Source organism: Mercurialis annua, linkage group LG2 (genome assembly GCF_937616625.2).
Source record: "Mercurialis annua linkage group LG2, ddMerAnnu1.2, whole genome shotgun sequence".
NCBI lineage: Eukaryota > Viridiplantae > Streptophyta > Magnoliopsida > Malpighiales > Euphorbiaceae > Mercurialis > Mercurialis annua.
Window position 1 is genome coordinate 825,323 of NC_065571.1, and position 27,988 is coordinate 853,310.

General features: G+C 33.1%; 6 protein-coding genes, 1 non-coding gene and 1 pseudogene across 8 annotated transcripts; 5 read left to right on the forward strand and 3 right to left on the reverse strand.

The window, feature by feature from the left end:
* Positions 1 to 145: 145 nt before the first annotated feature.
* Positions 146 to 217, reverse strand: TRNAE-UUC (transfer RNA glutamic acid (anticodon UUC)). The gene has a single exon. It is a non-coding gene; the product is annotated as a tRNA-Glu (tRNA).
* Positions 218 to 1,329: 1,112 nt separating this feature from the next.
* On the reverse strand, positions 1,330 to 3,193 carry LOC126670756 (transmembrane emp24 domain-containing protein p24beta3). Its single transcript, XM_050364577.2, has 4 exons — positions 2,907 to 3,193; positions 2,302 to 2,488; positions 1,786 to 1,893; positions 1,330 to 1,637 (listed from the first exon to the last, which is right to left on the reverse strand). Exons 1-4 carry the CDS (start codon positions 3,105 to 3,107, stop codon positions 1,504 to 1,506), a joined length of 630 nt encoding a protein of 209 aa, XP_050220534.1. The 5' UTR covers positions 3,108 to 3,193; the 3' UTR covers positions 1,330 to 1,503.
* A 624-nt stretch (positions 3,194 to 3,817) lies between these two features.
* On the forward strand, positions 3,818 to 6,280 carry LOC126669163 (perakine reductase-like; annotated as a pseudogene).
* Positions 6,281 to 6,419: 139 nt separating this feature from the next.
* Positions 6,420 to 9,399, forward strand: LOC126669164 (perakine reductase-like). Its single transcript, XM_050362546.2, is given in 8 exon segments — positions 6,420 to 6,953; positions 7,337 to 7,447; positions 7,449 to 7,508; positions 7,644 to 7,847; positions 7,938 to 8,110; positions 8,243 to 8,339; positions 8,432 to 8,585; positions 9,060 to 9,399. Coding segments are annotated over 8 exon segments (1,035 nt in total). The 5' UTR covers positions 6,420 to 6,893; the 3' UTR covers positions 9,236 to 9,399.
* Positions 9,400 to 10,836: 1,437 nt separating this feature from the next.
* On the forward strand, positions 10,837 to 12,732 carry LOC130014519 (early light-induced protein 1, chloroplastic-like). Its single transcript, XM_050363623.2, has 3 exons — positions 10,837 to 11,029; positions 11,124 to 11,159; positions 12,240 to 12,732. The coding sequence occupies exons 1-3, from the start codon at positions 10,877 to 10,879 to the stop codon at positions 12,582 to 12,584; spliced, it is 534 nt and encodes a 177-aa protein (XP_050219580.1). The 5' UTR covers positions 10,837 to 10,876; the 3' UTR covers positions 12,585 to 12,732.
* A 3,588-nt stretch (positions 12,733 to 16,320) lies between these two features.
* Positions 16,321 to 17,917, forward strand: LOC130014697 (early light-induced protein 1, chloroplastic-like). Of its 2 annotated transcripts, XM_050363627.2 has the most exons (3): positions 16,321 to 16,547; positions 16,642 to 16,677; positions 17,447 to 17,917. In XM_050363627.2, exons 1-3 carry the CDS (start codon positions 16,401 to 16,403, stop codon positions 17,789 to 17,791), a joined length of 528 nt encoding a protein of 175 aa, XP_050219584.2. In that variant the 5' UTR covers positions 16,321 to 16,400; the 3' UTR covers positions 17,792 to 17,917. The 2 variants fall into 2 exon arrangements, with proteins under 2 accessions (XP_050219584.2, XP_055960745.1); XM_056104770.1 differs by lacking the exon at positions 16,642 to 16,677.
* A 1,836-nt stretch (positions 17,918 to 19,753) lies between these two features.
* On the forward strand, positions 19,754 to 20,998 carry LOC126669970 (early light-induced protein 2, chloroplastic). Its single transcript, XM_050363620.2, has 3 exons — positions 19,754 to 20,009; positions 20,105 to 20,206; positions 20,547 to 20,998. The coding sequence occupies exons 1-3, from the start codon at positions 19,857 to 19,859 to the stop codon at positions 20,889 to 20,891; spliced, it is 600 nt and encodes a 199-aa protein (XP_050219577.1). The 5' UTR covers positions 19,754 to 19,856; the 3' UTR covers positions 20,892 to 20,998.
* Positions 20,999 to 21,618: 620 nt separating this feature from the next.
* Positions 21,619 to 27,691, reverse strand: LOC126669224 (uncharacterized). Its single transcript, XM_050362637.1, has 18 exons — positions 27,206 to 27,691; positions 26,862 to 27,113; positions 26,545 to 26,608; positions 26,320 to 26,449; positions 26,088 to 26,232; positions 25,460 to 25,705; positions 25,296 to 25,380; positions 24,599 to 24,701; positions 24,219 to 24,344; positions 24,019 to 24,132; positions 23,760 to 23,878; positions 23,561 to 23,642; positions 23,357 to 23,449; positions 23,156 to 23,245; positions 22,881 to 23,000; positions 22,684 to 22,775; positions 22,427 to 22,484; positions 21,619 to 22,017 (listed from the first exon to the last, which is right to left on the reverse strand). Exons 1-18 carry the CDS (start codon positions 27,393 to 27,395, stop codon positions 21,940 to 21,942), a joined length of 2,187 nt encoding a protein of 728 aa, XP_050218594.1. The 5' UTR covers positions 27,396 to 27,691; the 3' UTR covers positions 21,619 to 21,939.
* Between the last annotated feature and the right edge of the window lie 297 nt (positions 27,692 to 27,988).

Here is a 27,988-nt window from a genome sequence, read left to right on the forward strand (position 1 = left end):
TTTTAAAAATATAGTAAAATAAGCATTGAGATAGAAAATGGTACATTCTATGTATCTAAATAGCCATTGATTATTTGAAAAAATAAATAAATTAGCCATAGTTAAATAAAAAAAAAGACACGATTTTCTAATAAATTACAAAAAATTCCGATGCCGGGAATCGAACCCGGGTCTCCTGGGTGAAAGCCAGATATCCTAACCGCTGGACGACATCGGATTTATGTTACAATTGCACAATACGTAATGTACAATTGCAAATATCAAAATCCTTTCCTATTTTTCGGAAATTAATGAAGTTAAATTACGAACACATTACTCTAAAACCCCTCATATTTATTATAATTCACAGTTTGATATCCCTTATTTGAAAATCAAACAATTTGATACCTTAGTTTTGATTTTTCAAACTATAAGGCTTTTCTGTTAGTTCCGTTAATAATTTGATATATACTTTCAGACAATTTGGTACTTCAGTTTCAATTATGTAAACTATTTGGTACCTCACATTTAATTAGTTTAACGATTTGGTACCTCATTTTTTAAACGATTTGGTACTTATATTTAACAGAAGAGTCTTGTAGTTTACAAAAACAAAACCGAGGTATGAAAGCGTTTGATTTGCAAACAAAGGGTACGAAACTTTCAATTATGCCAAACATGAGGAGTATTAGAGTAATTTGCTCTTACAATTTTAATATAAACTCCAATTCTGGTAAAAAAATTACTATCACCCTATAATTTTAGATCAAAATAATTATTTTAACCTCGGTCTAAAAATTACTATTTCCGTAAACTTTATAATTTATATAACTGAAATCTTTTTATAAAGGAATTTTAGTTAAAAATAAAATAAAATGTGAAGAATTGTTTTCTTAAAAGAAAATGTATAAGAAAAACAATGATTTAAACTGTTCTTTTAATTTAATTTATCTTTCGACATGATAATTTGCAGCTCTAAACATTATTGGAAATGAGGCTTAATGAAGCAAGAATGTTCATTCAGTTCAAATTAAACTGAACGAATTTTTTTAAAACTTAAAAGTGTTCACATCCTATTCAATTCAATTATTTCGATTTAGTTTGTACTAAAAGTCAACTACAATTGTTTTATGCTCAAAATCAAACCGAACTAAAAAAACTAAACTTTTTATAACATCAAACCAAACTGAATCAAATTTGTCAGTTCAATTCAACCCTATATCAGGCCATGGATAGAACGAAACACCAGTCTATTTCTACATGCTGTTAACCAAATCATACTACTAGTTGGGGAAAGGAAACAACATAAATATAAATCAAAATTTATCATAAAATAATGTAAGCTTAAACTTATCAAATGAAACTTGTCATTATAACTTAATGTTCAAAACTAGCATTACAGTTTAAATGAACAAATTGAACAGTATAAACCAGCAGATCATGTCTACAGGCACAAAAGAGCTTTTTTTCTCTGAACTCATCTAGTAAATTAACCCTATCATAAATAACAAACAATCAGGTGGCTCAGACCCGGTTGTACCCAACTGATTTGCTGAAAAGGCGGCGAATGTATACGACCTGCAGTGTGCTCACAACAGCCAGCAGAATATACTCCCCCATCGTGTAGCCTATAACACGCTTTCTCGTACTCTCATTAGCTGCAGAAAAAAAAAACATAATAAACAAGTGATACGAGGCAGTTAATATTATTTAAGATGCTATACTCTGTGTATGAGACATCTTAAACATGATTTTACAGCGCAATCTGTGGAAAACGAAAAGAATCAGAGAAAAACAAAAACTTACTACGGCGATGGCGTGCATCACGTGCTTTTAAATACTTTTGCTCAGCCGTAACAGACTCTAATGCCTCCCTCAGCTCAGCAATTTTAACATTAATGGGATTCAAATGCTCTGTCAGAAACAATCATGTAAACATCACAATTCAAGAAAGTACAAGTATAACTAAACTCAATTATAGTTTCACCCAACCTAGCAGAATAAAAACTCAAAGCAATGGCATTAGTCTAAATTATGTAGTTTGACAAAAAAAAGTTGTTCTAAGGCAACCTCTATAGAATTTCATAAGATGGATTCTACGTAGCACGGATACATATAAGGGGAAACAAGACACTTGGACACGGTGAAACAATGTTATTTTAAGGTTTCCTATGTTAAAAAAGAAATTCATGTCTGAAACGCCAAGTTTCCAACACATCTTTAAAACAGGTAATGTTACTTGAATGAAGTGTCCGTACTACTTAGGCTGGAAGCATTCAACCTACAAGTACAACTACATAGATGAGAAAGAAACAAAGGTACCATCTTTAGCAAGATCATGTTCGTTGGGAATATGACCCACATGAATATAGAAAGAAACAGTCTCCGGCGTTGAATACGGATTATGGAAACAGAATTTATACATCCCACTTCTCGGCGCCTTAAACTCAAACTTGTCCCCAGATGTTCCCTTCACCGTGTGCACTACATTATCCGCAGGAGATGTCACCTGGACAACACAAAACAAAACAATACAACAATAAGAGCAATGCTAATTTTCCTAGCTAACCAAAACATCTAATATGAAGTTCATAACAGGATTAATAGTTGAACAGCACAAAATGATTCAAAAACGCAGTACTATTGGCAGACCCTAATTACTATTCTACCTCTAACAGAATGTTAATAAGTCCATCTCAATACTAATCCAAAGTACAATTACGTATAGAAGCGAATTGTTATCATAATTAACCAAGGAATGCAATAATTCAATTGAGCTAAATTGTAATTAGAAATATCTGAATAACATACATATAATTTAAACGACATCGTATGCTTCTTAATCATTAATTAAGGAAAACCTAAACATGCAGATCTAGAAATAATATAAAATTAATTACAAAATTGAAAAAATATTGTTGACTTACGGTGAGATCGATGCCGGGGTGATCGGAGCTCCAGAAAATATCGTGATCAACAACGACGAAGTTTCCTGAAACGGTGTCGCCTTCGTAAAGTACGTATTCGTATACACATTCGACGTCGTTTACCGTCACGGAAAGTGACGATATGCGACCAATTAAGCTCATTAATAAAATCAGCACCACGTACACCTCTCTTCTCTCCATCGTCTCTTTTTATCTTAAATTTCCGTTGTTCAACGATTGATTTGAAACAAGCTTTTTTATTGCAGAGAAGACGATGGGTTGCAAGTTTGATACTAATACGACGTCGATTTAATGTACATGTGGCCATTTTTTATGAGCTTTTATTGGCCTCTTGACGTCAAAACGACCTCGTTCAAGATTTTCGGTCATTAATTCGTTTTGGATTGGCTTAACCCATCTTGAGGTCCCTATATTTTCAGTTTTTTATTTATTTGGTTCCTCTTCAAGGTTTGTTATTTAATAGATGCCTATACTATTCTTTTTTTATTTAACGGGTCCTTTTATGCGGATGAGAGCTCAGTCGCTATTAACTGATTTACAGTTGCCACGTTGATAATAATAATAAAAAGAATCCTATGTTTTAATTATTTATATATCTATTTTTAAGTTATTTTGTTTAATATAATTTTTATTTATGTTATATAGTCCTTTTCTAAATTTGATGATTTACTGATTTAGCCTATTTTTTTAATATATCAGTTTAGGTGAATATTTAAATTCGGATTCACACATATTTCAAGACAATTATAATACACTGTTTTCTTTATCTAAAATTAATCTATAAATTTACAATAAATTAAGTATAAGGATTAGATAAATAAAATACTGAAAGTACAAGGGCCTAAATATTGGTTCCGCCTTTCGGATTAAACTATGTTAGTACTATGTCATGATTCTTCATTCAGACATTCATCATTCATGCAGTAGCACTGCTGCTTAAATTTCTATGGAGATGAACCAAAATTTCCAAACACCAAGAGTGAAACTCGGAAGTCTTGGCTTAGAGGTAAATTTAAAATTTTAAAAATATTTTTTGCTGTCAAATTATCTTCCCAAGTTTGTAAGAACAATTATATATCAAGAACTGCTTGTGATAAATGAAAATAGAATACCCACATAACCTGTTCAAAGAATTGCTAGCTTGTTAGTATTTTTGATTATGCTAACCATCGCTGTGAGACTAAAATTTTATCTGATTTCATTACAGTTTCATGAGTTGTGTTCTTAAAAATTGTATGCAGAAATGTAATAAGTTTCCATCTTCGTCTGCTTCATGGTAGTTACTATGTAGGTTAGTTGATTGAACAAGTTTTAATGATGTTCTTCGTGTTTTTTCGTCAGGTATCTAGACTGGGATTGGGATGTGCAGGCCTTTCTGGGTTATTAAATGCTCCTGTCTCACATGAAGATGGATGTGCTCTCATAATAGAGGCCTTTCATAGGGGTGTCACCTTCTTTGATACAGCTGATGTATATGGACCTCATGATAACGAAATCATGGTCGGCAAGGTGCCTACTTTGCTTTTCTTTCGACTTTCTATTAGACGTTTTAGATAATTGCTCACTCATACTGTTAATTGTGGGTGGTAGAGATATATAGGGGACTTGCTTAAGCTAAATTAGATTTAAACCTGATGTGTATATCTTAAGATAATGTGAATGCTTTTCTTCGTAACGAACGGGGGTTAATACTATTTTCAATTTGCTCGAGTTTAGGCGTTGAAGATGCTCCCTAGAGAAAAAGTTCAACTGGCTACAAAATTTGGATTTCTCATGTCGGAGGATGGTCAGTTTCTGGTTAAGGGGGACCCGCAATATGTGCGCAAATGCTGTGAAGCGAGTCTCAAACGACTTGACGTTGACTATATTGATCTGTATTATCAGCATCGTGTTGATACTTCAGTGCCAATAGAGGATACTGTAAATATCAGGACTTGTTTTTCTTGAATGTGAGTCTTTATTTTCAAAAGATTGTTTATTTGACTAATTTTGGCATTGGTTCTTATATGGGATCAATGCTACTGACGGTGAGGCAGATGGGAGAGCTGAAGAAGCTGGTGAATGAAGGGAAGATAAAATATATTGGACTTTCAGAAGCGAGCGCAGACACTATAAGAAGGGCTCATGCTGTTCATCCCATCACTGCCCTGCAGATGGAGTACTCATTGTGGACCCGTGATATTGAAGACGAGATTATTCCTCTTTGCCGGTATGTTAGCATATCAAAGTTTGATTTTGCAATCAATTCTCACAAAATTTTGCTGAGGGTTTAATAATTTCTATTCACAATGCACCAAGATATTGAGTAACCGAGCATGTGCTTGATAAGTAATTCATCTGATCTATTATTATTTACCTCTTTTATTCCAGAGAACTTGGAATAGGGATAGTTGCATATAGTCCTCTTGGTATTGGTTTCTTTGCTGGGAAGGCAGTTTTGGAAAGCTTGCCGAATGATAGCCTTTTGGTACGTGTCTCCAAACAAATCTAATAAAGCTGCTGCGAGCAAGAATTTTTTACATTTCAAGATAAATTGATCATTTTGCCTCGTAAAGAGAGAATGCATTACCAGAATGGCAGAGCACTAGATTCTTACAAACACATTGCAATATTTCAGGCACAAGCACATCCAAGATTCAAAGAAGAGAATGTGGAAAAACAAAGTCATATATATTCGACTTGCCAACTTGGCTACAAAGCACGGCTGCACCCCTCCTCAGCTAGCCCTGGCATGGCTTCTATATCAAGGGAATGACATAGTGCCAATTCCTGGTATACAATACTTTTACTCTGAAAATGCTATTTTCATAAATGAACTCGGTTGAGTTCTTTTATTTAATCTTTGATCCATCCGTGCAAGACAAAACCAAAACAACCGTCGGTAGTATGTTTAGTAAACTGCAATTAGGTTTGATCACGATTCAAGATTTGTAGTGACTACTTATTCAAATGTTGAAATTATGCAGGAACAACCAAACTTAAGAATCTTGAAAACAATATCGGATCCTTGGGAGTAACACTTACAAAAGAGGAGATAAAAGAAATTACAGATGCTGTGCAAGTTAATGAAGTTAGTGGCTCAAGGGAAGTGCCTGTTGTAGCTAAATACACATGGAAGCTTGCGGTTACTCCGCAAAAGCAATAAAATGCATTATATACATGTTTGCAACTTGTTTTCTGTTGATTTCTTATAGTAAATAAGACAGCATAACTTTGTTGTAAGGATATAACATCGACAGTTCATCTGTCGCTTAATGTGTGAGAGTGAGATACTGATGAAACTATGTGTGCAATGTCCTGTTCGATATAGAAGTTGGAGAATCTACTGTTTTGATATCTATGATCATTTTGAATTCTCGTGAGAGTAAATTCCACTGCAAAATTACATCAAGACGTAGAATATGCGAGTAAGTGAAATGAGTTTTCCAGCTGTTCATGGACAGTAGGAAAATTTCTCGACTCTATCATCTACAAACAAAAAAGTTCACAAATTTGCAGCAAGCTCTTCAGCTTTCTTTCTGTATTCGGTTCTTGAATAATGACATTGATCAATTATATGAAAGCATTAATACTAGTAATTTGCATATAACTGGAGTTGATATATATTTCATCATTTATGCTGAACTTAAGAACTAGTTAGTGTACATTTATACATGTAGACTGATAGCAGAAGGTTGCAAGTTGAGCTCTTAATGGTATATTTTATTTGAAGATGGAAACAGACAACATCTTGAGTTCAATATTCTATTGATACCTACCAAGAAATGATAAATTTTCAAGATCAACAAGTGGCCCACCTTACCAAGAAATGAAAAAGATATTAAAGAAAAGGTAGTGGGAAAGAGAATATACATATATTTATGTAGATGCTTTTACAAGCAACTTTGCACACACACACACACACCATATATTCTATGCTTTATCATTGCATCTACAGATTAGAGCTGATCTTTGTTTCATTTGATAATGGAAGAGAAGCTACGGATCCAAATCCCGAGAGTGAAACTGGGAAGTCAAGGATTGGAGGTGAGTTTAGTACTTAACAGGTATTTTATAAAATAGATAACATCTTGCTGCAGCAATCTTGGTGGTTTTGTTCTCCATCTATAATTCACATTTATTTGTTTAACTTGTGTATATCATTTTGGACTTTCTGTGATTGAATTTGGATTTTGCAAGCAATTCCAGACCCTTCTCATTCAACAAGTTGCTTGAAATAGTCAGCTTTTAGAAGGCTTGTAGTACTCTGCTATTATTCAAACAGGAAGACTACAAGATGAGATGAGATAATAAGATTTCGGTTTCTGTAAATGTTATTTTTCCTGGAAATTCAATTCCGGATCATGCGAATTGCTTGGAAATCTGCTTTTTGTAAATTCACGGCAATGGTATTATAATATTTTTTGCAGGTTTCTAAACTGGGATTTGGGTGCGCGGGTCTGTCAGGAATATACAATGCACCACTACTGCATGAAGATGGATGCACAATAATGAAGGAGGTTTTCTCTAAAGGAATCACCTTTTTTTGACACATCTGATCTATACGGAGATAATTATGACAATGAAATCATGGTTGGGAAGGTAAGTTTTGTTTTGTTTTGTTTTTTTTAATTTCAAATTTATGTTCAAACCTAAAATTAGTTAGTTCTGTGATAAAAAGATGCATGAAGATTAAACATGTAGAAGTTTACATCAAATAGCTCCCTCCATTTCCAGGCTCTAAAGAACCTTCCTAGAGAAAAAGTTGAGTTAGCTACAAAATTTGGCATTAAAAGGTTAAAGGGATTGCAATTTGAAGTAATCGGCACTCCAGAATATGTAAGGCAATGCTGCGAAGCTAGTCTAAAGCGGCTTGACGTAGATTACATTGATCTGTATTACCAGCATCGTGTGGATAGTTCAGTGCCGATAGAGGATACTGTATGAGCCCTTCATCTTTCCTTTAATTTTCTGTAAACAGATTGAATCAAAATGAAGAATCTTGATCAATAGTGTATTTGTTCATGGTAGATGGGGGAACTGAAGAAGCTGGTAGATGAGGGAAAAATAAAGTATATTGGATTATCTGAAGCCAGTGTAGATACTATAAGAAGGGCGCATGCTGTTCATCCTATAACCGCAGTACAGATGGAGTACTCGTTATGGGCTCGTGAGATCGAAGAAGACATTGTTCCCATCTGTAGGTTAGTTAATATGTTTGCATATTTTCCAGCTCTTTCTGTCAAATAGTCAATTCACCTTAAAAGCTTAAGCAGTTAGGTGAAGTTTCAATAATAGTATTATATGTAACACTTTCATGTGTTATTGGTTTTTAGGGAGCTTGGTATTGGCATAGTTGCATATAGCCCATTGGGACGGGGATTCTTCGGTGGGAAGGCAGTGGTGGAGAGTTTGCCTGAGAAGAGTCTATTGGTAATTTGCTGCTATGTGTACTCAGTTTTGAATTGATTCTTGATTTATTAGTAACCGAGCAATGATCAGGTATTCCTTGCTTGTGTATGTAGTTTATACACCCGAGGTTTACCGGAGAAAATTTAGAGAAAAATAGACTGATATATAGCCGCCTTTCCAACCTGGCAGCAAAGCATGCCTGCACACCAGCTCAGTTGGCTCTAGCATGGCTGCTCCACCAGGGACAAGACATTGTACCAATTCCTGGTATGTTTGTTTCAAACTTGATTTATTTTAATAACTTAGTTTGTAACTCTTCAACATTAAGTCAAACAACATCCACATTAATATTTTCAGAATGTGTAGAAAGCAATTGTAAAGATTTTAAATACAATTTTTTGGGATTGACATGAGATATTAAATTTAAAACATATATGCCATAAGATATTAAACAAAAATATCTTTCCGATGCTATCCAAAAATTTCTAAATTCTGTAATTGGCTTTATTTTGGAGAGTTATGAATTAAATTGCTAGAATAGATCAAATTTGACTTACTTGAGCTCAATCAACAAGTTTTTAAGTATCGTAATGACTCTTCACTTGAAAAGATCATATAGAAAGAAAAAATTGGTGTTAGAAATAGAGTTTATGGTTGGAGTTCAATATAGTTACATTATTTTAATTATTTTAGTGTTACGGGTTCGATATGATGTGCTTATTTGATGTATTACATTTACAGGGACTACTAAAGTGAAGAATCTTGAGAGCAACATTGAGTCCTTAAAAGTGAAGCTAACAGAAGAGAATCTGAAAGAAATTTGTGATTCTGTTCCCATTGATGAAGTAAAGGGAACCAGAGAATATGACATGTTCGCTAACTTTGTATACAAGCTTGTAAATACACCACCCAATTAAATTTACGAAACATGTTTTTATAACGAGAAATTTTCATCCGTTGACTAGGCCAATCATTTTAAAATATGTAAAGGTATTAATGTAATTTTTCTTGTTAAACATTTTACATATTTAAAATGATTGCACAGATATAATTTCTCTTTTATTGCAGAGCATTTGTATTATATTTGTGATGAATCCCCTTGAGAAGGTGATTATTTTGTAGCTTTTACTTTTTTGAAGGTGATTATTTTGAAAGTTGATTATATGAATTACAATTCCACTAGGCGTGGCAAATGATTGTGGTAAAATCGTGGCAAAATTGAGATCAACATTATTATCGTACTAGCATGTAAGGAGTACATTTGGTATTATTATTTAATTAAAGTAATGTAAAGTACGAAACTGATTTTAAAAAAATAGAAATCAAATCAAAAATTACATACGTTCGAAAAAAAAATCAAAATTACATAGATAAATTAGGTTCCGTTTCATTTTAAATTTTATCGAAACATAGAAACTATTTTAATTAAAAATATAGTAAAAAAAATTAACATTAAATTAAACATTTAATTTAGATCAAAAGTATAGTGTATCCTATCCTATATATTAACCACTTAAATGTACAAAAATGAAGTTTTTGATTTTTTAAAATTGAAAAGAATATTCTGTTCAAAAAAAAAATTGAAAAGAACATGAAACAATAATCAAAATCAACTATTTTGGTTTCAGTGTTATTTGATTTCTCAAGTGGCACAATTTGTTACACATCACTGCTTGCTACTAGCATGTTCTAGATCTAGCCAGCAGTACTAACACTATGCTTAAAAACAATAACGGTTGATTTTACTCATAAACTTGGCATAAAAATCAATTAAGACCAAACTCGTAGTTATAAAGAAAATACTATAAATTTGCATTTTTGATTTTAAATTGCTCAATAATTTTTTCGCTACATGAGCTTCAGTTATTTTTTGCTACCTTATCCAAAGAGATAAAACATGATAATATTATAAAATTAAGAGTTAATGTCATTATATAGTACAACTTTTAGTTTTTTTTCCGATTTAAATACAAATTATAAAACGTCTCAATTAATAGCATTCATTATATGGCATATATAGGATAAATGTAAAAAACGACATTGTTTTGGTTGTCCATACGACCAAAAAATGACATCATTTTAACAAAACAAAAACATAAAATACATACCGATTACAGAATGGAAGTCTTAAAAGATTGTATTAACGAACGAGACACTTTTTAATTTGTGTTTGAATCAGAAAAACATGAAAAATTATACTATATATACAGTGACTCTAAATTAATCTTAATTGATTTATTTTTTTGCAAAGGAAAGTAAAAAAGCGGACTCTGTCGGCTGAAAAACCTAGAAGAATAACAGCCTCAGATTCTCAATGGGTTCGTTAGGCAGGCAGCAACTAGTGAATAAGCAAGTATCCACGTCACCAACCTGCATACATATGTAGACAAGAGAACCCACGTGACTCCATCGCTTTTCTGTAAAAAGAAACAGCAGACGTGGCCCTTAAATTAAACGCATTTAACCTCTATATATATTCGCACCTTCACTTTTAAAAATATTAACACATTCACTCAAACTTTGAATCGAACCGTTAGATCTTGAGAAAAGCAAATAAAATGGCCGGAGTTAACGTTTTGCAATCAGCCATGGTGGCTAGCCCAGTGCTACGTAATTCTAACCGGACTAGAGTTAGCCAACTTTTGTCTACTTCGTATGCACCAACGTTACGTAAAATGGTCCACACCACCACAGTGAGATGCATGGCAGGGGTAATTATTTATATGTTGTACATTTTTTACCATGAAAACTAACGATTAGTGTTTTACTTTTACATAATAATTTGAGTTGTCCGTTTACCTTCAGGGAGAAAATCAAGATCTGCCCTCAGCAAAGCCAAAGGTAGGGATCAAGTCTCTTAGTTACTAGCAGGGGTACCGTGAAGTCAAAATTTATATAAAGAAATGGCAAATTTTATGATTTAGTATGAAGTAAATAATTAAGTTGGTCAATTTTTATAAAAACAAATACTATATATATATATATATATATATATATATATATATATATATATATATATATATATATATATAAAACTAACACTACTAATTGTTATAATATTTTTTGAGAAGGTGGTCAATTGACCACCTTTCCAACAATTTCGCCACCGGTTACTAGCAGTGTTTTATAAAGCAAGCAGGTATAGCCACTAGTTCTTGATTCAACCGGTTCAACCCTGCTTGAGTAAAATTCAATGAACAAAAAATTTGAACCTCATTTATGGCCTAATCCGATTCAATCACCAATTTAACCCTATATTTTTGGGTCTTTTAATCATATTGAACAATTGGCCAATTTTTTAGTTCAATTAATTCAACCAGCGGGTATGGTCTAGCTTGTAATTACTGGATACTAGTACTACTGAAATTCAATGAATAGCATAATTAATTAGGGTTAAATGCCTGGATGGTACCTATATAAACACCACGTTACATTTCAAATTCACATCTAAATTTTAATTTGTATATTTTTTATACCATATTCGTAACTTTAATTTCAAGGTGACATTAGCTAATTTATTTGTCCACAAATTAAACCTGATGTCATAAGAATCATATTTCTAGAATAATTTTCAACTTTAATTTCAAGGTGAAATTAGCTCAAATATTTGTCATCAAATTAAACCTGATGTGAGAGTCATATTTCTAGAATTTGTTCCTAAATGAGATTCTATATTTTATATTATTAAAATTGTATATACTATAGTACACACCTGATATGGCTATATTTACTATTATAATGATTGAAAAATTAAAAATACTTTCGTCTGAAATAAAGGTTTGAGATTGGATACTAGAATTAATATAAGTAATAATTTGAAATATGTGGTAAAATTAAATCCAGTCACCACTCAACTATTTAACCTCAGTGAAGAGTGAAACTTGTGAAGTACTAATAAGTAAGTGTTGCGATGATGAGCAGGTGAGCACCAATTTCTCCGATGTGTTGGCATTTAGCGGTCCAGCGCCGGAGAGGATCAACGGGAGGCTAGCCATGGTCGGGTTTGTGGCAGCAATAGCAGTGGAGCTAGCTAAAGGGCAAGACTTGTTAACACAAGTATCCGACGGTGGAATAACTTGGTTTGTAGGAACAAGTGTGCTGCTCTCTCTCGCATCGTTGATCCCATTGTTTAAAGGGATCAATGCGGAATCCAAGTCCGATGGTGTCATGACATCTGATGCTGAGCTCTGGAACGGGCGATTTGCTATGTTAGGGTTGGTCGCATTGGCTTTCACCGAGTTCGTGAAAGGTGGAGCTCTTGTGTAGTTTATACTTCATCGTCAAGTCCTTCTTAAATATCGGACACAATGTATTATACTAAAATATTTGTTAGCTACATATTGAAAAAAAAAAACTATCTCCTAGTGATGCTTTCACTTATATTAATTATCTATTTAGCTTCATTTTTTTTTTTTTCAATTTTTTCCCTAATCAGTCATTCAATATTGGCAATGAAAATAAACAGTATAAGTTAACCTTGAACATTCTTGTGTACTTGGTTAGAATATTTAGAAATGAACAATCCAACATTCTAAACGGGTATGCACCGAAACGTTTTCAAGTGAAGCAGAAAAAACTAACATCTAAAATAGCAGAAATTGAAATTTAGAAGAGAGACCTATACAGATGAAAGAAGTAAAAAAAAAAAACTAAATCTATATGTAAACATTATTATTTTATGGAAATTCAACATTTGAAATAGAGTATTTAAAATCATATAAATATAAAAGACAATGAAGCATCATTACACAAAAACAGTTTTTTGTGTTTAGTATTTCTAGGTGATAAGCCAATTTTAAATCCAATAACTAGTTAATTAATTGTATTATTTATAAAATTCATATATATTTAAAAATAATTAATTTTTTTATTTAATACTCATGAATATTAATTTAATTTTTTTACTAAACCTAATTAAATCTAATAAATTTGTTTTATAATATATTTGATGGATATATAATTACTTTAAATTTTATCAAAATAATAATAAAAAACTGTCGCATTCATTCCAAAATTTATACTTTCAAAATTTCAGTTGTTGGTCCTCAAACCCAGCCGTATTCTCCGATGAACAACCTGGATTTGTCTTCCTCAAAGGAAACCGAACCCGTCAATATCAAGAGCAGAGCCAAGATTGAGTTTTAAGGGGGGCCAAATCACACAAAACATTTAAAGTTAATGATTGAAATTTTGAAATAGGAAAAAATTAAAGGGGTTTTGTTGAAGAAAAAATATTGAGGGAGACCAACCATACAAAAATCCAAGGTTAATAATTATATATTTTTATAAAAATAAAAATTAGAGTACTATTTTTGCAAGAAGCAAATGTTGGGAGGGGCCACGGCTCCCGAGCAAGCCCTGGCTGCGCCACTCATCTTCCTCTGGTTCGCCTGAAGCTAACTAGAAGAGAATGAGAAAGAAATTTGTGATTCTGTTCCCATTGATGAAGTAAAGGGATCCAGAGAATATGACATGTTCGTCAACTTTGTATACATGCTTGCAAATACACCACCCAACTAAATCTACGAAACATATTTTTATAACTAGGAACTTTTATCCGTCGATATGAGCCAATCATTATATAATACATAAAGGTATTTATGTTTTTTCTGCCAAAGATATGATTTCATTCATACATGAAAAATCGACTACAAGAGTCTCAATTCTAACCGCAATAAACGGATTAGAAATTACAGAATATTAGAGTTACTCGACAACAATTGTGTCACCCAAAATCAAACTCCATAAAAACTAGATCTAAAAATAAACCTAGCTAAAGTGGGCAATTTACAAATATAAAATTACTACAAAAATAATAAAAACCTTAAATCTATAACAAATCTAAGGAAATATCATTTAAGTCATAAAATTAATTTGTAAACTAATCTTCCAAAGGAGATGTTAGAAATTCCGAACTTCAACGAAACACCTGTTCTGGCCGATTTCTAGACGAAGGACCACCGAGTGATTTTATAGCGAGAAAACACCGGAGTAGTAAATCTTACATAGCTCACTATGAAGAGAAGAAGAAAACCCATAAAGGGTAGAAATCAACATGGCAAAAATTATTACAATAATAGATGATAAAAATACCATTTATTTAGAATAGATGTAGAGAAAATAGAGGGTAGGGAGATGATTTTGACAAAAAATTAGCCAAAATCACCTCCCCAAGACATGAGGGGCGCTGGCTGTTGTTAGGGTTAGGAGAAATGTTAGAGAGAAAACAAAAAATGTTATTCTGTAAATTACTATTAAAGTATTTATGTAATTTTTCTTGATAATTTTTTACATATTTAAAGTGATTGGACAGATATAATTTCTCTTTTATAACAGAGCATTTGCATTGTATTTGTGCCATGCAACCCTTGACAGCGATTCAACACTGCAGTAGCTATTGATTATTTTGAAGGTTTTTACTTTCTTGAAGGTGATTATTTTGAAATTTTTATGAATTACAGTTCCACTATCGTGGCAGAATTGTGATCAAAATTATTATCGTACTAGAATGTAAGGGGTCTATTTGGTATTATCATTTGGTCACGGTAATGTAAACTTGTAAAGCACATAACTGTGTTAAAGATAATCCCACATTGCTTAGGAGAACAAATATAAATGAGTTTATAAGTGTAAAGGTTCAACCACCTATAAACTAGTTCTAGTTATTAGGTCATGGTTGAACCTAAACACTCTCATAAGCATGTGGGTGGATTATTACATTCTCACCAATTTATAATTAATTACTCCCACCAATATTTCTAATAAACTGATTACTTTGTTTTTAGGAAAAATGGTAATTTAAACCCTTAAAATTTATTTACAGGATCAATTGAGCTCCTAACGTCCGGAAAGATTCACACATGCCCCTAATATCTTAAAAAGTAAACAATCATATCTCTATTTATATTGAGAGTCTGATTGTCAAAATTGAGGATTTAGTTGTTTATTTTTATGACGTTAGGGATATATTTAATTTTTTTTGAACGTTAATAGCTTACTTGATTTCTGAAAAGGCTATGAGATAATAATCAAAATCAACTATTTTTGTTTTAGTGTGATGTGATTTTTCAATTGGCACAATTTGTTACACATCACCACTACTAGCATGTTCTAGATCTAGCTAAAAGTGCTAATACTATCCTTAAAAACCAATAAAGGTTGATTTTCTTCATAAATTTGGAATAAAAATCAATTAAGACCAAATTCGGAACTTAAAAAAAAATACCACGAATTTTACATTTTTGGTTTTAAATTGTTCAATAACTTTCCACTGAATGAACTTTAATTACTTTTTGCCATCTTATCCGAAGAGGTTAAACATGGTAAAATGCTAAATTTAGAATTTTTAAGACTTAATCATTCAAAATTATGTAACTTGTTGATCTTTTTTTATTTATAACCAAAACTTTCAAAATATTTAATTTTAGTCAATTTTTTATTTTTTAGTTTCAGTTATAGTTAAAATTAGAAAAAAGTTAAATATACTCTTCATATACTTTATATTATTATAATTTATCCTTTTAACGTTAAAAGTTATAAATATAAAGCAATATGAAGTTTATATTGAATCTTTTTTCTCTTAAATTTGAACAAATACTTATAATTGAAATTAAAAAACATAAAAATGGCTAAAATTAAATTTTCTGAAAATTTAGACTATAAACAAAAAGAATTAAAAAATCAGAATATTTTTTGATCGTAAAACTTTTTATTAATATTATAAATTTTACGTAATTGATCTTTTGTGTTAAGTTCGGAAAGTAATTGAACTTTGTCGGCTGAAAAACCTAGAAGAATAACAGCCTCAGATTCTCAATGGGCTAGGCAGGCAGCAACTAGTGAATGAGCAAGTATCCACGTCACCAACCTGCATGCATATGTAGACAAGAGAACCCACGTGACTCCATCGCTTTTCTGTAAAAGAAACTGCAGACGTGGACCTTAAATTAAACGCATTTAACCTCTATATATATTCGCACCTTCACTTTAAAAAAATATTAACACATTCACTCAAACTTTGAATCGAACCGTTAGATCTTGAGAAAAGCTAATTATTTGTAGTTAATATACAGCGAGTTTAAAATGGCCGGAGTTAACGTCTTGCAATCAGCAATTCTGGCTAGCCCAGTGCTACGTAATTCTAACCGGGCTAGAGTTGGCCAACTTGTTTCTACTTCGTATGCACCAAAATTGCGTAAAATGGTCCACACAGTGAGATGCATGGCAGGGGTAATTATTTATTAGTTGTACATTTTTTGTCATGAAACCTAACGATTAATGTTTTACTTTTACATAATAATTTGAGTTGTCTATTTACCTTCAGGGAGAAAATCAAGATCTGCCCTCAGCAAAGCCAAAGGTAGGGATCAAGAGTTACTAGCAGTGGCATAGTCAGGAACTATATAAAAAGGGAGCAAATTTTATGATTTAATATGAAATAAATAATTAAGGTGGCCAATTGTATAAAAACAAGTAATGTATATATAATTTTAAATTAATTAACACTTCCCAACAATTTTGCCACTGGTGTTTCATAAATCAATCCCGCTTGAGTAAAATTTAATGAACAAAAAATTGAACCTCATTTATAGCCTAACTCAATTCAGTCACCAATTCAACCAACCAGTTAGTCTAATTGTTCAGTTCAACCGGTTGAACTATATTTTTGGGTCGTTTAATCAGATCGAACAATTGACTAGTTTTTCAATTTAATTATTTCAACCGGCCGGTATGATCTGGGTGGTACTGAAATTCCATGAATAGCATAATTAATTAGGGTTAAAAGCCTGGGTGGTACCTAAACTCCACATTACATTTCAAATTCACTTCAAAAAAATTTAAGTTAAATATTAATTAGTTTCAAGGTGAAATCAGCTGAAATATTGTCCATCAAATTAAACCTGATGTGAGAATCATATTTCTAGAAATTTTTATTAAATGAGATTCTATATTTCATATTATTGAAATTGTATATACTATATATAGTCACACCTGATCATATGACTATATTTACTATTATAATAATGATTGAAAAATATAAAAATACTTTCGTCTGGAATAAAGATTTGACCTCAGTGAATTAAGAGTGAAACTTGTGAAGTACTAATAAGTGTTGCGATGATGAGCAGGTGAGCACCAAGTTCTCAGATGTGTTGGCATTTAGCGGTCCAGCACCGGAGAGGATCAACGGGAGGCTAGCCATGGTCGGGTTCGTGGCAGCAATAGCAGTGGAAGTAGCTAAAGGGCAAGACTTGTTAACACAGGTTTCTGACGGGGGAATAACTTGGTTTATAGGAACAAGTGTGCTGCTCTCTCTCGCATCATTGATCCCATTGTTTAAAGGGATCAATGCGGAATCCAAGTCTGATGGTGTCATGACATCTGATGCTGAGCTCTGGAACGGGCGATTTGCTATGTTGGGGCTGGTTGCATTGGCTTTCACTGAGTTTGTCAAAGGTGGAGCTCTTGTGTAGTTTATGCTTCATCGTTAAGTCCTTTCTATTTTCGCAATCAGTATTAAGGGACATAGATATCGGACGCAATGTATTAAACTAAATGATTTTTTAACTGCATATATAAAAAAAAAATTTATCTTCCAATGATACTTTTTACTTATAATTATCCTTTTAGCTTCTTCATTTTTTCCAATTTTGCCCTAATTAGTCATTCAATATTAACTATGAAAATAAATAGCATATGTATTAATGTATAAATTAATCTTGAGCGTTGGTATGCACTTGTTTAGAATATTTAGATACGACCAATATTCCAACATTCTAAACGGGTATGCACCCAAGAGTTGTCAAGTGAAGCAAAAAAAAGTAGGGTTAAATGTTTTTTAGATCACCGAACTATTGTATTTTTATAAAACAGTTACCAAATTATAAAAAGTTACAAAATAGTTACCGAGCGATAGTATTTTTACAAAATAGTTACTGAACTATAAAAAATTAAAAAATTGTTACCGAACTGTAGCTTTATTACAAAATGGTTATCGAATTGTTGTTTTTTACAAAAAAATTATCTTATTCCTTGTCCACATCATCAATATGGTAACCCGTTTGTAAAAAAATAATACTCTAATAACCGTTTTGTAACTTCTTATAGTTCAGTAACCGATTTGTACAAAAACTATACTTTGGTAACTATGTAACTTTTTATAATTCGGTAACCATTTTGTAAAAATATTATTGTTCGGTAACCTGAAAAATAATTAACTCCAAAAAAGTAATATCTAAAGCAGCATAAATTGAAATCGGACGAGAAACCCATACAGGATGAAGTAAGTAAAAAAACAAAAATTAAATCTATAATTTATTATGGAAACAATAGTATTTTATGGAAATCCAACACTTTTTTTTTATAATTAATTGAGGGGGGAGCGCTTGTGGGAGAATCGATCCTATAATCTAGTAGTTTGTTGTTCAGCGCTTATACCATTTGAGCTACAGCTCATTGGTTGGAAATCCAACACTTGAAGAGAGTCTTTAAAATCATATGAATATAAAAGACTATTAAAACTGCTATTTGTGTCCCTAAAAAACTGCTATTTGTGAAATTGTGAAAATTTATTTGAGTATGAAAATTTAAATTGTAAAAATTTATTTGAACCAATCACATATTTTAAAAAAATTAATTTAATTAAAAATTGTGAAATTCATTAACCAAACAAACTATTAATTCACCATCATAAACGGCAAACTAAGTATTTCTCCAACTATCTCTCAAAAAAAAAGGCTTAAGGTCTGAAAAACTACCCACCTTTCAATTTTTTTTCAATTGCACCCTCACCTTGTAATTTCTTCAATAGCACCCTATTTCGTATTTTTGGCTTTCAATAGCACCCCGACCTTGTAAAACAGTCAATTTTACCCTATTTTGTATTTTTGACTTTCAATAGCACCATAAATCATCAAATTAAACTCATTTATCGAGGACTTATTTGATTTTTTTTTAAGTTAAAGGACTTGTTTAAAAGTGTCCAAGTAGAAAAAAGTATGATTTCACCTTTAAATTTACTTTTTTTGAAAATTTTCATCCTTATAGTAATCAAATCATCTAATTTTTTTAATTTAGAGTGTTATTGAAAGCCAAAAATACAAAATAGGGTGCTATTGAAAAAAATTTGAAAGGTCGGTAGTTTTTCAGACCTTAAGCCAAAAAAAAAAAGTATTTCTCCAACTATAGCACGTTCTAGAACTAGCACTATACGCTGAAAAACTAAGAACAACAACAGCCTCAGGTTCCGAGTGGGTTACAAAGCAACTTGTGAATGAGCAAGTATCCACGTCACCAACTTCTATACATATGTAAACAAGAGAAACCCACGTGACTCACTCGCTTTTCTGTAATAGAAACAGCAGACGTGGACCTTAAATTCACCGCATTCCTCAATTCACTTCCCCTCTATATATATTTGCACCTTCACTTTAATATTCTCAAACCAAATCAGTCACTCAAAGTTTGAATCGAACCGCTATCACCTTCGAGCAGATCTTGAGAAAATCTTCCTTGTAGTTTCTACACAGCGAGTTTAAAATGGCCGGAGCTAATGTGTTGCAATCAGCCATGCTGGCTAGCCCAGTGCTACGTAATTCTAACCGGGCTAGAGTTAGCCAGCTTGTCTCTACTTCGTATGCACCAAGGTTGCGTAAAATGGTCCACACCACCACAGTGAAATGCATGGCAGAGGTAATTATATTTTACCATGAAAACTGGAGTTTAATGGGTTTACTTTTACATAATAATTTGAGTTGAGATGGCTAACCTGTCTGATTTATGTACAGGGAGAAATGAAGGAGAATAATAACCAAGATTTGCCTTCAGCAGATCCTCTCTCTACACCACCTAAACCTCAACCTACTCCTACTCCTACTCCAAAGCCAAAGGTAGTCATTAAGTCTAGCAGTGTTTTAAAAATCGAACCGGCTATGAAATTCAAATAGCGGCTGGTTCTTACTTCTTAGTTCAACCAATTCAACTATCGGCTGAACCAGTTGAATAAATCCTTTAAAAAGTATAAAATTGAACCTTGTTTATGGTTCACCCGCCGGTTTAACTGGTGCAATCACCTATTCAATTGGCGGTTTAGCCTGGTTTGAGTTAGTTGGACCAGACAGCTGGTCAGTTTACGATTCAATCGGCCAAAGAAATATAAAAATAATTGAAAGCTGGATAGTAAAAGAGTGAAACTTGTGAAGTACTAATAAGTTGTGTGATGTTATGCAGGTGAGCACCAAGTTCTCAGATGTGTTGGCATTTAGCGGTCCAGCGCCGGAGAGGATCAACGGAAGGCTCGCCATGGTCGGGTTTGTGGCAGCAATAGCAGTGGAGCTAGCTAAAGGGCAAGACTTGTTAACACAAGTATCCGATGGTGGAGTCACTTGGTTTGTGGGAACAAGTGTACTGCTCTCTCTCGCATCGTTGATTCCATTGTTTAAAGGGGTAAACGCAGAATCGAAGTCCAATGGTGTCATGACTTCTGATGCTGAGCTTTGGAACGGGAGATTTGCTATGTTAGGATTGGTGGCATTGGCTTTCACTGAGTTTGTGACAGGTGGAGCTCTTGTGTAGTTTCCTTTTTATTTTCGTAATATGGAATTAAAAGGACATAGCTTTTGAACGCCTTGTATTAAACGAAATGATTTGTTAGCTGCATATTGAAAAAAATTATTTACCAATTAGACTGTTCACTTATAGTTATCCTTTTAGCTTCATTGTTTCAATTTTGCCGTAATTAATCATTCAATATTGGGTAGGAAGTTAGTGGAAAAAAATAAAAATAATGGGTGTGAAATTAAAATAGCATATGAATTATATAAAATTACCTTGAACGTTGGTGTGTACTGGCTATTTTGCAAATGCCAAAATTCTAAATGTGCAATTATTATGCATCCAACGTTATCAGCCGAAGCAGAAAAAACTAACATCTAAAACAGCAGAAAAATTGAAAATTAGAAGAGAAACCTTTACAAGATGAAGAAGTAGAAAAAATAAATACTAAATCTATTTATCATGTGAACGATAGAATTTATCTAAATTGAAGAGTATATAAATTCATATGAATATAATGAACATCCATACAAAAAACAGTTATGCTCAATAATAATTTTTAAAACAGCCATTATTGTTAAGTTTAATGACTTAAACTTCTTTTAGACTTTTTATTTTACATAAATATTTAAATATATAATTAATTTGCCGTAATGTGCCGTGTCTCACTTTTATTATAAAATACCATTTGCCGTGTCTGTATCCCTGTCGATCCTTTAAATTAGATAACTCTTTCAAGAGAATATGATAAGGAAAAGCTACAAAATTTTATATGGGAGTATTCCTCCACAAGTTACAGTCTTTAATTCACTGTTTCTCAAAAAATCAGGCTGCCTTGACGAAACAGAGAGTAGAATCTATTGAAACCTCTCACAGCTAGACCATGAAGATTGAATTAGCTTCTTCTCTTATTCATTACATTGTGTTATCATTTTTATATATGAGAAACTATCCTCCAGAGTGTCCGGTCCACGCATATTGACATGAAAGAATGAGATGAATACACCTCTTTTTAACTACATCTATTTACAAAACACTTATCTATCAACATATGATTGTAATGCAACAACTATACATCTAGCTGCGCAAGTTGGTCCAACTCCCCATTTTGTTGCTTATCGATATCCCCTCCAAAACCGTTTAGTTTCTGCACCAAAATATCAGCTATCAAATGTAAATAAACCAAAAGCATACATGTGACAGTGTTCGCACGGAAACAAGCAAATCGAAATTACTGAAATTAGCTTAGAATTCTTGGAAAGCTTCCGAGCAATTGTTAAAAAATCCTAAATTAACAGATTACTGAGAACTGCTTCCTGTCATTTTGGCTAAGAATGGAAAACACAGAAGAGAACAAATTCCCATATGAACGCAACAGCAGTTAAAAGGAGGGAAAAAAATAACAGAAGTAACAAGCATTTGTTATTATTTCTATGGCAGCTTTATAGCTCTAGAAGCAAGAGTGATGAATCTGCAAGGAAGCATAATGCAGCAAAACAAGAACTAAATTTTCAAATTTCTTAATGCTTTTTCATAGATTAAATGGATATACTAACCTCTCCTGGCAGATCAACAGGAAACAAATTTATGGCTCCAGGATTAAAGCTGAATCCACTGAAAAACAAGCAATCAAAGACATTAGTGATGTATGAGAAAGTGAAAAAGCAGAGTCGATCAAATGTTTCGACTCATGCTAGCACCCCAAGCATACATGCAAACTTTTTCTCCCCTTTCCCTTTTTTTCTAATTTTTTTTGGCCGAAGGAGAGGGTTGAAGAAGAGGGTAAATGCAGACGGAAGATACAAAAGTATACCAGTAGGTCAAAGCCAGCCGCCAAACATAAGGGGCAAAGAACTCCTCAGGATGACTCTCTTGTTCGTATGAGAAATGTAACTGAGTAAACATCTGTTGCAAAAAAGATCATCCATCATAAAAATGGCAAAAGAGACTCTTAAGCTAATACATCCAGAGTTCAGCAAGCTTCCTAATTTCAAAATTATCTCTTCTTACCTTCATCCCTTCACCTCGCCATGATCGGCAATTGATTATAATGAGTTGGAGAACTTTCTCTACTGACCATTCGCCATCTTGTGTTTGAGCATCCATGCGACTATTGAAAAAATCCAAAACCTGTCGAGGTCACAAGTGTTATATATAATTCGAAATGCATTCAAAAGATGACAAGGTAAAGTAAAGTTTAGGTACTGAAAAAGTGGCAAATCAGGAGCATGGAATATCATCAAAATCATAAGAAAATAAGATGGTAAATTTTGCTCAAAAGATACCATGTATATATTTTCAATTAGTTCACTGAAGCGTGGATGATTCTTAAATGGCTGGAAAACCTCTTGCCTGTGCATTATGGCATATACAACCTGCCACAAACCATGAAAAGGTAATGTCATAACATAAGACTCATAACCGCAATAATACTGATAGTTGGAGATATCATGTGTTATACTGAGTCTATGTATGAAATGGAATACCTCAGGATTGCGTGGCAAGGCATACGTTAAAATTGCATTCAATATTTCAAGGACGATTCTCAGGAAGTCTGTGTAGATATGCAATTCAGCAGACTGCAAAAAAGCACAAACTAGTTAAAGCTTATAGGAAAGACCATGAGGCTACGTCCAACTAGTAACATATATTTACTGTGTTAATGCAACATCAAATACTGAAATAATTACCAAATCTTCAGCAAGGCTGCCTTGTTCAGCAGATCCGTTCTTCCCTATCTTATCATCTATACGGTCGGCAAGTTTGTTGTACCTAATAATATAGTGAAATAATGCAAAAATATCAGAATAAGAAAACAGCAACAAAATGAAGAAACAATTAAGATAATATGCTAAAATAGATGAAAGGGAGCTAAACAGTAGGCCATACTTGCGGGATAGCATATAGAAGAGGCTAACGAGTCTTTGTGATGCATATGCACTCAGACGGTGGACATGAGGGGCCATGTTTGCTAAAGTAGCTAGACAAGTTGTATGAAGATAAAGATCCTGTCACAGACAAAAATTAAAAGGGATTTAAGAAAAAAAATAGAGTTACAAAGCTATCCGCCATTGCTGTCAAACTATGTTAACTTCAAGAAGGATAACCATAAGAATTTTGGAACTAAGACAAATAATCCCAGACATACCCTCAGCTTTGATAGGTTATACTTCACAGTCCTTATAAGAATTATGACCATTAGGGAACCAAGAGATGTCTGGTGAAGAAGGTGGTCTTGATACCATGGAACACTAGGCAGTATCTGTAGGAATTGGTGAGAGAACATTAGGAAATAATATGATCCATAAAAATAAGGTACAAACACCAGCCAGCAGAGTCGATCCTTACCATCTTGTGACTGCTTGCATTAAAAGAAGAATCTTGACTAAGTATAAGAAGTATAATCAACAAGATGTATATGTGATTTGATGTCCTCTTTGAAGCATTGTATAATGTCTCCAGAATAGGCATCAGCTGAAGGTTTCAGATCGAATAAATAGATGACTTTTGGAGTGCATATCAGCAATGCAATTGAGAAACTAAAATCATACCGACTCATAAAATGAATAAATCAAAGCAAATTGTTGATCCCCAGAACTAGTAAATGTTAAAATGGAATACGAAAAATATCAATTCCATAATTATCCAGTATGTGCAATTGAAAGTTTTACAAAAAAATCAGAGGAAAAACAAAACATAGAGAAAAATGTCAAGCAAATTGATCATACCAAGGTATCCAAGTCAGTACGCACTAACACGTACTCCAAGAAGTATGAATTTCCATGTACCAGCGTGTACAGCAATAAGGCTGCAGTTTCGTCACCCAAACACCTGCAGAGGACAAATCTTAGTAATCTGAGATACAGACTGATGAAGTTCATTGGACACATATAAAGCGCAGTTAATTCTGTAAAATCATTAACAAAGTTTCTTCAAATTCTTGATTAACAAAAAATATTTTTGATTTTGGTACAGCAAAAGCTTCCATGTCAACAAGGCAAGCAACAAGGCATCAGCGAAAGATATCAGTTTAGTTGTTAGGAAACCAGAGAGAAAAAAATTAAAATGCTGTAAATCAACATATATATATATATATATATGTATGTATTATATCTCAGTCGGCTGACGAAAATATTGTAGACTTTTCTGTTATGACTTCAAATAGAAATGTATCACATAACAGTCATGGAAGCTAAGTGCTAACTCTCTCTCTCTCTCTCTCTCAGACTCTCTCCCCCTCTCTCTATGGGGCTGCTAAGTGCTGGTTAAACTTCTATTTCTTTCGCTCTGATGGTGATTGCAGAGTACAGAGCAACATCTAATTTAACATATAATCTATGAAGACAGAAAAGCGTGTATATATGCATGCTATAGCCTGAAGCATAACAAAATAATTTTACAAATGAGAATTAAAAAGAAACTTACATGCCAAGAGTATCAAATAAAGATGCAAATGGTATTCTCGCATGTGATCTGGTAGGTGTATTCCCTTCAATATCTACACGATCAACTGTAAAGAGGGTATTTTACCAAGACAGAACAGAATTACAAGCTAACAAATGGCAGAGGAGGAAGAAAGAGAGTCTCACACTCAATATCCCTGACATTTTCTAAAGCTTTGCAGAAAGGATTGTCCGAGAAATGCATATTTACTTGGGAAAGAGAATCTGATGTAGCACTGTCATCACTTCTGTCTTTAATGGGTTCATCGCCCACAGCACATTTATGATAATTAAGTATAAGCAACACATGAAGACTGGAGTCTGCCAGCAAATTTCTCATGCCTTCACCATTTGAACTAACCAAATAGTTGAACGGCAGTAAGACAAAAGTAGCTGCAAGACAAACATAAACTAAAGCTAGTAAAGCATCAATGTCAAAGACACTAACAAGGTTGCTCAATTTTAAAAATGTAACAGCTAAAAATTAACATACAAACAAAGATAAAAGCCCAAGAGAATTAGATAGATAAATAAAACCCAACCCAACAATGTTTGCCAAACATTCATAAACTCATAGCTGGATAAAAACAACCTGGCTCCAAAATATCTTTCAGGAAAAAATATCAAATGAAATTCATTACAAACAAATAAGCATTTGAAACTTACAAGTTCAAAGTAATATAACAAACTAGTCCAAGCCTCAGAATCACATATGTAAACTGACTAGTTAGTATCTAAATTAAATCAAGAACAAAATATAGACGGTTAAGCATACCAGCTACAGAGCCAACCCTTTGCAGGACCCCAGGCTGCCTCCCATCGGAAAATATAGAATAAGATGCACTTTTTAATGGTATGTGAGGTCGCGTTATATAATTGAGTAGAAGTCTCTGAACAGCCAAATTAACCAAAGAACTATCCTGCAAATTGTATAAGATACAGAATGAAAAAAAACAAACACTGAACACATCACTGAAATTAACAAGATCAAAGTTTTATCTAGTGACCTGAGCCATTGCTGCATCAATGAAAGGATTCATATCTGCTGTTCCAGGTGATGAACCATAGAGAAGTTGAGTCGACATAGCAACAAGCATGAAGTTAAGCAGCTCCTGATGCAGTAGGTATGTATTTGCACTTGTGACAAAAATAACTCAAATTTAGGCCACTAAATGACTTGTAGAAAACCTTAGCAGAAGAAATAATAAAATAGCAAAAAGTTTATGATATACCTTACATCGACGGAGCCAATAAAGCTAAGCACACTGTGCATAACAAGATCCGGAATGCTTTGCTCTACACACACAAATAGAACTAAATTCAAGCTTTAGACCTGTAGGCATTGTTTATGATAAATTATATGCAATATCATGCCAATTTCCATTTCTTCATACAATAACTACTTTTTAAGTTGATTAAAAAGAATTCGATAACCGGAATTCTTGCATCTTTAAACTCTTTAATCAATGTGACAATATTAACAATCACGTGAATGCATAAGATAGCGAACAAATTATACCGATATAATGAGAAAATGAATTATTATTACCTCTAACGAAACCGTGTGTTACTTGTTCAGTTTCATCCAACGTTAGATATAAGTCCTCTTCAATCGTAGTTTGAGCATTATTTTCAATTAAATACTTCAAAAAAACAGAGGAAATATACACCGCATTAACCGCCTTCATATAAACAATTGAAGATGACAATTCTGCACCATTTCTCGGAATCGCTTCTCGCACACATTTCCCTAAGTGGATCAAAATCTTCGCCAAATGCCTCGTACAATAGTTATTTTGGGCTGACACATAACATAATCAAACAATTTAAGTAAAACACAAACGAATTCAATTAATTAATACTACTAATTAAGCTGATTAGTAAATGACTCACCGAAGAGCTGACAAGCTTCTTGAACACGATTGTTAGGCCAGTGTAGATTGAGCGGAAGTTCCAGAAGTTTCTGCCAGAAATCCGAACCGACAGGGAATGATTTCTCGCCGACAAACGAACTGATTAGATACTCCGCCGAATCCTGCGGTTGTGCACCGCTGCTGCTCGGCGTTGAAGGTGCTGCTCCCATTGAACGGACGAATTGTTAGAATGGAATTCGAAACGCTCTGACTCGGTGGTGGTCAGTGACCGAGTCAAACTGAGATCTTAACAGTTGGCATTATGGAGATAAGTGTAATTAAAGCTTTGTTTGATTTGGATCTGTTTGGATGAAAAGAAAATGGAGGGATTGGAAATGGGAAATTGGAGAAATTAAGTCGTGGAGTTTGTGCAGGAATGGAGGAGAAGAGGGAGCTTGGAAACTAAGGTTTTGAAAGGGATTAATCACCCGAACGAGAATGGGACTGAGTAATTAATGATGATGTTGCGTCATTCCATTTCTATAATTTCCAAAATGTCCTTCTCATCTTATTTAACTCTTTTTTTTTTATTTTGGGTTATTTCTATCATATACCACAACCTTTTAAATTTTGTTTGGGAGAAAACACAGTAAAATAAAGTACAGATTTTTTAAAAAAAAAGAAAAAAGAGACGGTAAAAGAAAGTTATGGTTGTGTTTAACCTTTCCATGTTCGGCAAAATAATAAAATAAAATAAGGGTTTATAGAAAAATTCAGTTAAAAATATTTTAACACTTTTAAAAGAAATTTCTCAAAGGGGTTG

What these genes read in the sequence shown, in the direction of transcription:
- LOC130014697 (XM_050363627.2), top strand. Translation starts at nt 16,401, where the DNA reads ATGGCCGGAGTTAACGTCTTGCAATCAGCAATTCTGGCTAGCCCAGTG. An exon ending in CAGTGAGATGCATGGCAGGG is followed by an intron (nt 16,548 to 16,641) that starts GTAATTATTTAT and finishes ATTTACCTTCAG; the next exon opens with GGAGAAAATCAAGATCTGCC. An exon ending in TGCCCTCAGCAAAGCCAAAG is followed by an intron (nt 16,678 to 17,446) that starts GTAGGGATCAAG and finishes GATGATGAGCAG; the next exon opens with GTGAGCACCAAGTTCTCAGA.
- LOC126669970 (XM_050363620.2), top strand. Translation starts at nt 19,857, where the DNA reads ATGGCCGGAGCTAATGTGTTGCAATCAGCCATGCTGGCTAGCCCAGTG. An exon ending in CAGTGAAATGCATGGCAGAG is followed by an intron (nt 20,010 to 20,104) that starts GTAATTATATTT and finishes ATTTATGTACAG; the next exon opens with GGAGAAATGAAGGAGAATAA. An exon ending in CTCCTACTCCAAAGCCAAAG is followed by an intron (nt 20,207 to 20,546) that starts GTAGTCATTAAG and finishes GATGTTATGCAG; the next exon opens with GTGAGCACCAAGTTCTCAGA.
- LOC126670756 (XM_050364577.2), bottom strand. Translation starts at nt 3,107, where the DNA reads ATGGAGAGAAGAGAGGTGTACGTGGTGCTGATTTTATTAATGAGCTTA. An exon ending in ACCCCGGCATCGATCTCACC is followed by an intron (nt 2,489 to 2,906) that starts GTAAGTCAACAA and finishes TGTGTTGTCCAG; the next exon opens with GTGACATCTCCTGCGGATAA. An exon ending in ACATGATCTTGCTAAAGATG is followed by an intron (nt 1,894 to 2,301) that starts GTACCTTTGTTT and finishes TGTTTCTGACAG; the next exon opens with AGCATTTGAATCCCATTAAT.
- LOC126669224 (XM_050362637.1), bottom strand. Translation starts at nt 27,395, where the DNA reads ATGGGAGCAGCACCTTCAACGCCGAGCAGCAGCGGTGCACAACCGCAG. An exon ending in AACACACGGTTTCGTTAGAG is followed by an intron (nt 26,609 to 26,861) that starts GTAATAATAATT and finishes TTGTGTGTGTAG; the next exon opens with AGCAAAGCATTCCGGATCTT. An exon ending in AAGGGTTGGCTCTGTAGCTG is followed by an intron (nt 25,706 to 26,087) that starts GTATGCTTAACC and finishes TTTGTCTTGCAG; the next exon opens with CTACTTTTGTCTTACTGCCG.
- LOC130014519 (XM_050363623.2), top strand. Translation starts at nt 10,877, where the DNA reads ATGGCCGGAGTTAACGTTTTGCAATCAGCCATGGTGGCTAGCCCAGTG. An exon ending in CAGTGAGATGCATGGCAGGG is followed by an intron (nt 11,030 to 11,123) that starts GTAATTATTTAT and finishes GTTTACCTTCAG; the next exon opens with GGAGAAAATCAAGATCTGCC. An exon ending in TGCCCTCAGCAAAGCCAAAG is followed by an intron (nt 11,160 to 12,239) that starts GTAGGGATCAAG and finishes GATGATGAGCAG; the next exon opens with GTGAGCACCAATTTCTCCGA.